Source organism: Haliotis rufescens, unplaced genomic scaffold (assembly GCF_023055435.1).
Source record: "Haliotis rufescens isolate VD_foot unplaced genomic scaffold, xgHalRufe1.0.p SCAF_7, whole genome shotgun sequence".
NCBI lineage: Eukaryota > Metazoa > Mollusca > Gastropoda > Lepetellida > Haliotidae > Haliotis > Haliotis rufescens.
Genome location: NW_025964361.1, coordinates 17,081,389 through 17,091,583, shown reverse-complemented (window position 1 = coordinate 17,091,583; position 10,195 = coordinate 17,081,389). Strand labels below are relative to the sequence as shown.

Here is a 10,195-nt window from a genome sequence, read left to right as displayed (position 1 = left end):
CCCTGAAAAAGACACCCACCCCTCCTGACACAAGTCCAAATTGAGGAAAACTGAAATGCCAAAAAGATATGGCATCACCCATGTTGAAATTGTGTGTGAACTGGTCAGATCAACACCAACTCACTGCAACCATGATCAGATTGCCTCTCTTGATGCCTTGAAACAAACCATAGTTGACAGAGAATGGATATATATATCAGAAATACCATACTTTGACTCGTCATACTTGTTGCAGTTTGACTGTCATATGTACACATAACGTTTTCGTGATTGAAATAGCAAGACCACGAGAAGCCTCAAGGGAATCTGATCTAACTGTTCCACATGTAAAAAATATCCTGTAATATATCAAAGTGCTATGTTAGAAAAACGTACAACTTTTTGGATAACACCTTCTGGTTTATTGCACATAGCGATGTTTCGATGTAGATTCTTACACCTTACAGTCTACTGTGTAAGAATCTTCATCGAAACGTCGCTAAACCAGAAGTTGTTATCCATAAAGTTGTACGTTTTTCTTACTTATTTGCCATCTTCTAGAATGCCAATCAAACAGAAAGTGCTATGCTCATGGTCATTATTAGGTCAGCACAGTATTACGGGTATACAGCAATATGCTTTTCAAATGGTAGATATGGCAATATATTTTCTGTGTATAGGTATATTGGGTAAAAATAATAACCAGTTTTAAAAATATCTTTTACATTTGTATACTTATCCTGCATTACTCCTTAATGCAGTTTCTGCTTACCTTACAACAACAAAGAGACAGCACTCAGTGATGGTCAAGGGTGAAGACAACTTGTTTTTCTGACCCATTGCCGTTGTCATGTGACCTTGCTGTCAAGTCAGCTGCACATTACTGCCTGTAGCCTGGGCTTAAAAACCGCCACAGTGGGGAGGCAAGTCTGCGACAGGTAGGCCCTTAGACATAGTAATGCAGGATAAGTATACAAATGTAAAACATATTTAGATTTTACTAATTTTTTTTACTTATCCTGGCTTACTTCTTAATGCATCATCTGTATCAGACAGATTGGAGGTGGGTAAACCTTCAGAAGTCCAAAACCTCAATAGCTTAATAGGGCGTTGGTCATTTTGAGAACGGCCAACACTGAATTAAACCCTACCAAGTACATCGTAATGGTGCTACGCTTTAGTTATCCTTGATACGCAAGTGGTATTCGACTAGGAATTGAAGTGACGTGGGATCTTGATTCTTTACCTTATAAAAAAGGTAACAAATGGTCGCCACTTGTCATCGTATAACCAACCCTCTGGTAGAGGGTTGATGCACGAAAAAATAATGTCCTTAGCTGCCCGCTCCGAATAGCCCTTGGCACTTAACGTCTTTTGAAAGACAAACCAAGTGTGCAGAACCAACTGCCTGGCATTGAGTGATGTAGTTTGCCATGAAAGTGGATGAGTAGGTTGGACCACTCTGGAAGGGCTGGTGGATCGTCTTCTGCAAGGTTATTTAAGGTCAACGAACAACCTCCTTGCCGGCCACCAAGGTGTGACAAAAGTCAGAGCAAGGCTTTTGAAACTTTGATCCTTAGTATCACCCTGGGAAGTAATACAGGAGGTGCTTTTAGCCCTTCCCTGGGGATGCTGAATGCGTCAACCGCCAAGTCTGCGGATCTGGGAACAGGATTGGTGGTTCTGGTGAGTAAATAACAGGTCAATGTTTGGTTACCCAAGCACCAGTTGAACCAGAGGGAACCACCCTTTCTGGACAGGTTGTCAGTCAGGATGTTCTGACACCCGGGGATGTGCTGGACTTTGAATTTCAGTTGCAGACGATCCACAAGATGAAAGAAACAGAGCCTCTGTTGCAAAAGGGAGTGAGTGTGTTGTCTCTAGATTGCACAGGCACCACACCGCCGAACTGTTGTCAGTAGATAATGTGAGTTGGATGGACTTTAGCTGCACCTGCTAATGTGAGATGGCTAGGATGAGGCACTCTAGATTGTTAAAGTGCCAAATACGACAGAGCTTTTAGTCGTGTGGTGCTTGGACAAGACTTGAAAAATAGTGTTTGTAAGTGAACCACTACCAGCTCCCATGTAAACTAAATAACAGCACTAGTCAACCAATAGCCAAGGTACCAGGCCGCACGAATGCTCCAGTTCTTCTACCGAGGTGACAATGAAGGGAGGAGCTTCGAACTCTGTGTGTGCTTCCATATTGCGCATGTTGCCACCAGCGGTTTACAGAAGATCGTGACTTGGTCGCAATCAGATACAGCGACACTTGTCTGACCTAAGGTTGCAGCATAACGTACAAATAAGCATGTCAACCAAACTGGTTCAGTGATCCTACACTGCTTCCATTAGGTCAGTTGACCTAATTCTGGTGTTTACAGTCAGAAATCTTGACCCGTGATATTTAAATCACCCTGCGCATGAACCTCAAATCCTGTAATATGCTGGAGGCGAGGTATGAGCTCCACACAAAATTTGGTGGTTTGAAAGATGGCACAAGTGTGAGTCTTGAGAAATCTTCGTCATGTGCCCTAACCATATCTTTCAACAACGGATCCACCAGAATCAAAGTGGGATCAACCATATTCGACCATATCATCTTATCAACCCTGTAACCTGGGTAACGCGCAACTGACACGAAACGGTCTGCTACCCACTCAGACATTTGCGCTAAGCTAAGATGAGTATTCCATTCGAATGAGGAATCTCTATCTTCACCGAGGAATTTGAATGATGGTGACATGCTCTCCTAGTAGGAGAACGACTTCTACTACGGTGCTAATCAAAAGCGCATGCGTTGTAACAGAACGCACATCTGGTGTCTAGTAAATGTTAGACGCTGGTGTTGAGTACAATTGTGCCATAGACTGCTGCCACATGGATTGCAAAAAATTCTGCATCAAGTTGCAGTTCTGGAACGGTGCTGACGGCTGTGCATACATCTGGTGTGGTGCTGGAAAAGCAGGCGGTACAGCGTAATGGGGTATGCTGGAAGCCCTGAGGTTGATGTAATTGTCACTACGCATGGGGGGTAGGAAGGCGCTGCGCTCAGTGCATGCCTTTGTGAAGCAACGCCCATAGGGGACGACTGGATCATGGCTTATGTATATGCTACCCCAACATAAGTGTCGTAAAGAAAGATGCGCATGCCGGCATCGGTGGGACTGTCACACTGGAAGTCATAGATGCCTGAAAATTAGACAAAGGTACTATACTCATAGTAGAGTCCAACATCGTTCGGAACTGGGGGAGATTGAATGTCTGCGGTCACAATCACGAAAGTCATATTACCAACCGAAGATACTGGTTGCATAGTAATAACTGAAGATTGTATGTTGATCTGCAACAACTTCCTCACTACATGACGGAACTGCTGCAAAATACATTTGTGAGTGACCAGTCTATAAATAGCAAACCTCAATGGAGGGAGAGAGAGGTGATCAAAAATAGCATTTAAAATTGCAATCCAGACAATGTGGAAGAGAAACTTTGAAACATTTTTTACCACGAGAATTTGTACACGAGGGAGTTGTTGAATAATACATATTTGAAGAATTGCCGAAAGAATTTTTTCAATTGTTATCGGCAAATATTACGAGTTGAAAGTTTATACAATGAGAATGCTACACGTATAAAACTCTATGAAATACCAAAGCTACAGGTATATTACATCAACATATGCATGTTAGAAAATACCTAGCTATGAATTGCAAACAATTTGATTACCTTTGCAGGTACACAAATGTAACACAAATTCAAAATGGCGGAAACAACAAGCCACTTGGCTGGAAAAAAGACAAAGTCTTTTTACTTAAAAATCATCCACATATTAACCATCTGGATGCCGAGGTTTTTTCTGATGCACATTTTCCTAAGATCGAAAGTGAAGGTTGTGCGAGAATTGCGCTCACGCGGCACTGGATATACCTCTCAGGCTCTGGCTATAAAATTACGAGAATATTAAGTTTCCTATTTGTTGGTGTAAATTTAACTGCAAATATTAAACAGGTTTTAAAAAAAGACACTTCTAAGTGTTGTCCGAGAATTCAATCTGCGTTGAAAAACAGTAAATTTCTCCGCTTTTTATCGTACACCGATAAAAGTACAGTGCGACGATTTTTTTAATTTAGAAACTTTACGGAAACTGTGAGCGAACAAAATAATGCCTAATATCTGAACGACATAACTATAGATCAAATGGAGTTATATGCGTATGTATAACGACATACATTCAATGCTAAGAATAGCATGCCGTAAGAGCAAAAACTGATTTTTCTCTATGACGTCAAAAGGCAACAGAGAGGTTACACACATACCAAGAAAAGGGGGCATAACTCCGTTATGCTTAGCACTAGTTTAATGTAACTCAGGTCACTTGGTGAGAATTAGCTGTGGATAAGGACAATATATTTTCGTGGTGTTTTGTTCACGTGGAACCAAACTATTCCAATACAAATATTGATATTGAAACTGTATTCGTTTAGTTATAAACAAAATCCATAAGAAATGATGAAATCATGCTTCATTAAAAAGAGGTAATAGAGAAATGGATGGCCCTATCTAACCTATAACTTAGTCCTTAGATTCCAACATTCTCCTGAATGTGTAGGTGTAATTTGACTAATGTTGCACCATCATTAATGGAGCACTAGCCTTATCATCAAATATAATGAAATACCAAAAGATAACACCATTCTATTTGACATCATGGTTGATTTTATGTCTTTGATAACGTCGGAGAAAGACGACACTGGTATTTTGATTAATATATATCTCCCCTAATTTTCGTTCATGGTATGGAAAATCTTGATGTGTAAAACAAAATTTGATGCTTTTTCGACACAACATAAAATGACTGCTTTCACCAAGTAAATAATGTCTTGAATAAATAAACAATTAGAAAGTTTATTGTGTATCTTAATTGGACAAGACATGCACCTGTTTAGCATCAATTTACGTAATGAAATACCCAAAAGAATATTTCAAAACAACCAAAATTATATTCAATATGGGACATATATTTGTTCATTATTATGTTATTATTTCTCTTCACCTCGTCTCAGAATTACACAATAAAGGATGTGAAGAAAGCTCTATTGGTATAGAATTATCCAGATAATCGTATAAGGTTGAACCAACGGGATACATGGCATGGGTTTTATTTTTATACATTTTACAATTCCTTGAGAAATAAAGTAAACAGTCTAGTATCCTGTGATCACAATATTGAAAAAAGGAAGAACCCATTGATTATATAATGCAAAACGAGAGGAATATTAAATTGTTTGTGGCTAACGCGCACCTGGCGAATTGTTAGATATCACTGTTCTGTGGATAAAACGACATAAAAAACAATTGTGTGAAAAATAAAAAAGATAAGCAAAATATACATCATAGCTGAAACTGTAAACAGCATGATACAGTGATCGTGTGCACTCTCATTCAAGGACCTTCACTTCAAAGAAATTACCAAATATGTACAACAATGTTGACATATGACATTACTATTGGTGACCGACTTTTACAAAATGGCGTGTTCACTGTCAACAGTACACAGGATTTTACAAGGGGACTTTCGTTGATTCGGGGATTGTATATACACTAAATGTGACATGTAAGTACCGGGTAATCAGAAATATTCTGACAATCTATGTACTGTTATTTGTTGTTATATTTTTCATTGAAACCAACGGAAATAGTCAGAAATTCCGATAAATACCGTTTTCGTTGTGAGTGATTTTGCATCAGTCATGGCATCACAGAGGAAGGTAACTTTGACAATTTCTGTTGAAAATATCAAATCATTGCAATGTATCTATTTTGAATTCCCAAATTCTTCCTACGATTCTCTTCCCTTGCGTATTCTGAAAATGTTGAGCCAATATCTTGAATGAATAGACGAATGGATAGCTCAAAATAGGAGAAAATGATACACTGTGTAAAATCTGTATTTTGCTTTGTTTACATTTCAAACAAGTGCAGTTTTTCATTTTCACACTTAACATATTTTGCTTGCTTTCATCTAGGCACTTTGTATTGGTGACAAAGACCATTAGTCATTTTATTCTAAAATGTATGAGGAATTCAAGGATGTATGTATCGCAGCTAAGTTTGAAATATATGTGATGTTACATGCGTCTCATAACCGGTGTACCTGAAACCAGAAAGTTCACTTTGGCGTTCGTGTTTGCGTATTTTCCAAAACATTCGAAACGATTCTAGGGTTAATGGAAACGTTTTGGAATGATCATTGGTGATTTCATAAAAGACAGATCCCCGTGATCACTAATATGCTATTTTTGAAATTCATTTCTCCGAGTAAATATTTCAAAAAGATTTCAAAACATGCTGTAAATAACGCAGTGAGTGGTGATTTAGAAATGTGTAAGAAATGGCGACATTTACAATGTACCTACTTTTCAGAGGTCATTTTCAGTACTTTTGCTTGGCCTAAAATCCCAGGGGATGATATCACAGAACAGGGAATTTCCCACCTAATTCAAAACTGTGAAGTGTATCTGTGTGGGTGATGTATTTTGAATTTTATTCGACTTCAAAGTGAGGGTTGTAGAGCAGGGACATATATGTCCCTGTGGCATCCAGGGGCGTAATACACATATTAATAAACAATGAGAGAGTAATATGAAAAGGTTACATCATCCATAGCAGTCATAATTTAGTTAATTAAGCACAGCTAAAAGCCTAAAAAAAATATCCAAATTTGAAGAGGCCAGCTGACAACGTCCTAGCTGTTGCGCGACAGGCAGTAATGTGCAGCTGAAGCAGCAGTTGAAAATGGAAAAACAACATTTCTTCTCCCTAGACCATTGCTGAGCACTCACCTTGTTGTCCTAAGGAAAGCAGTAAATGCATTAAGGAGTAATGCAGGATAAGTAAAAAGTAAAAAATTGTATCTAAACCTAAAATCTACACCGAAATTCATTCACAAATGATGTTTCCCTTTGAAAAAAAATGACCTAACCTATAAAATACTTCTGACCCTTATTTTCTTTTACTTTACATTTGTTCAGCCATTTGCCAAGATTGCTGAAGAAATATTGCAAGGTTTTCAAAATCTGCTCTGGAAATTAGCATTACAGCCATTTCCAGTCTAAGTCAAAGTTGTTGCCATGGAAACTCAAATTGAAAAGGCACCAGTTCACCCTAAGACCTATCCATGTGCCAAGTTTGGCAAAGAAATATAGTACATTTTTCAAGATCAGCTCCAAAAAGGAAATCTTGCACAGATGGATGAACGTATGGTGTCCATTCTAATACTCCACATCACAAAAGCTTAGCTGGACTGGTTGGGCTAATAATTTGAGAATGACAACTGTTTCCATACATTCAATCGAGATAAATGGAAGGCGACAAACTGCTTAGTAAACAATGTCTGAATTCAGCTTAACACTAGATCTTGGTAAGGGGCCTGAGGGGTGCGGAAGTTCAGTGGTTTACAACTAATAACAAAAAACTGACCATGAATAGCTTTAGCTAAAGGGAGATGATTACACTCACCTGTGAGGAGATCGGGTTGCAATCTCCATTCGGAGTTTCTCATTTTCTCGATTAAGGTTGACCTTTTCATCCTTGAGTTTGTTATTTTCCTGAAGATATGTGTGAATAATAAAGCAAGTATTAATTCACCTGTAATAAAATTAACAAATAGATTAAGTCATTCACTCTTGACACTCATTTATAAGTGAGTTGATGTATGGGCAACAACATACATTATTTTGTCTATAGTGTGGCATTACTGTGGTGCAGCCAAATTAATTACCCTAATTTGCCTGGATACCAAACTTGAATAAGAAACTATCAATAAACAAAAAATAGTTCCACGGTACTGTAGCTCACCTTGATATGTACAGAACCAGCAATGCTATTCATTTTTTTCTGCATAAATACTGAGGACAAATGTACAAACAAGTACAGAATAGGAAACAAGTAACAAAATTGCCAGTGTTTCTAAATCTGCAACAATGAGAGTACTCTTGTAAAACATTAAATTTACTTCACACAAAGTTGCTACTCCATACTTTGTATATACTTCTATGGAGAATTAGTAAAATCTAATTATTTTTGAATATTTGTATGCTTATCCTGCATTACTCCTCAATGCATTTACAGCTGTTTTTTGACAGAAAGACAAAGCTGTGAGAGGTCCAGCTGCAGAAGAAGTTGTTCCAACCAGTAGTGTAGCGATACCCACACGCAGCTGTCATGTGACCTGGAAGTGGTGACATCACATAAGATTACATTATTGCTTAGAGGGTAACATCTGAGCACTTGGTGGGGAGGTAGCACTGCGAAGTAATGCAGAATAAGCATACATACAAATGTAAAAAATATTTAGATTTTACTAAATTTTTTAACTTATCCTGCATTGCTTGTTAATGCATCTCTATCAGACCGTACGACAGGTGGGCATACCTGAAGATGTTATCTGAAAACTATCCCCATCAAGGTCCAAGTAACCAGTACAGCATCCTGCGCGATGACCAGAAAAGAATGACCATTCCTGTCAGTAGGAAAACGAGAGTGTGAGGTATGCAGGGAAAAACTGATGCTAGAAGCATGTAAACCTTCTAGTCTGGGGTGACAAGCACCAGAGAGGTCGAAAAGTCAGCTCTTGGCATTGGGAAGAGTCAATGGTGTTTGGGGTTGGTGACCTGCTGGGCAACCAAGGGGCCAAATCTGTGGACATCCCCCCCAACGTCCTCCAAGGCGAGGGCTGTGTCAATCGCCAGAAGCAATCTTCTATGATTGGTTGGACGGAGCAGTTGCTTATAACCACAAGGAGATTCTGTTAACGGCTAATGTTGGTCTGTGAGGTGGAAAAAGGGAAAGGAACAGTCATCTCCTGGCACCATGTTGAGCCTTGGAGCGTCAGGACCCACAAAGATTCGGGGTAGAATAGGTCTTCAGCAACTCATGCTTGACTTAAAAGGCGACTATGCTTGTCATAAGAGGCAACTAACAGGATCGGGTGGTCAGGCTCACTAACTTGGTTGATCCATGTCTTCATATCCCAATTGTGTGGATAGATTCTCATGATGTCAATCACTGGATTGTATGGTCCAGACTCGATTATTTATAGCTGTCATATAGCTGGAATATTGCTGAGTAGATCATCAGAGAAAACACCTCAGTGCATGAAATGGGCATAGATAGAGTTCCTGCTTGTCTTCTGCACCCACGATCGAAGAGAGAGGTGGGACGGTGAAGGATTGGTCTAGCTGCCCTGGGAGTTGATTCTTGGCTATGAAATCCATCACAGCCAAAGATGAACAGCTCTGTGCACCCTGTGCTCTAACCGGACAAGGGTGGTGTCAAATGCATGTAGCTCATTCACCCTTGCCACAGTAGCTAGAACCAAGAGGAGGACTGACTTCTTGGTGAGGTTATAAAATGAAGTTGGGTGAAGTGGCTCGATTAGGGCATCACGCAGCAGCTAGAGAGCCACGTTCAAATCCCACACCATTGGTCTGAACGTGGCCTTCTGATCCTCCAAGCTGAAGGATTGCAGCAAAGCCAAATCCCACACCGGGGGTCTGAATGTGGCCTTCTGATCCTCCAATCTGAAGGATCACAGCAAGGCCAAATCCCACACCGGGGGTCTGAATGTGGCTTTCTGATCCTCCAATCTGAAGGATCGCAGCAAAGCCAAATCCCACACCGGGGGTCTGAATGTGGCCTTCTGATCCTCCAATCTGAAGGATCGCAGCAAAGCCAAATCCCACACCGGGGGTCTGAATGTGGCCTTCTGATCCTCCAATCTGAAGGATCGCAGCAAAGCCAAATCCCACACCGGGGGTCTGAATGTGGCCTTCTGATCCTCCAATCTGAAGGATCGCAGCAAAGCCAAATCCCACACCGGGGGTCTGAATGTGGCCTTCTGATCCTCCAATCTGAAGGATCGCAGCAAAGCCAAATCCCAGATGACTCCTGAGGTGGGGCGGTAGAGCAAGGGTCCTGACGTTGTATGTAAGACGCCATGAACAGCTGGGTCGGACCCTGGTGTAGGTGACCTCTGCTCATCCAAACCAGGACTAATGTGAGCAATCCCATGAGCACTTGTCACTGATCACTGACAAAGTGTAAGCAGCTGTTAAAGGGCAGGTAGCAGATTTAGATTAGGCAGTCTACGAGACTGTAAAGTTGAAAGGTCAACTTAAGGAGGGTTACTGATCGTGTCAGGCCTTGATGAT

The 10,195-nt window shown here is 40.3% G+C and overlaps 1 protein-coding gene across 2 annotated transcripts in view; it reads right to left on the bottom strand.

Annotated features, from left to right (window-relative positions):
* LOC124151845 (ORC ubiquitin ligase 1-like) overlaps positions 1 to 10,195 on the bottom strand; it is a 45,147-nt gene that overhangs the window by 10,991 nt on the left and 23,961 nt on the right. For both annotated transcript variants that reach the window (XM_046524504.2, XM_046524505.2), the window contains exon 5: positions 7,503 to 7,591. In XM_046524504.2, coding sequence (XP_046380460.1) covers positions 7,503 to 7,591 — 89 coding nt within the window. The remainder of the gene's footprint in view (positions 1 to 7,502; positions 7,592 to 10,195) is intronic.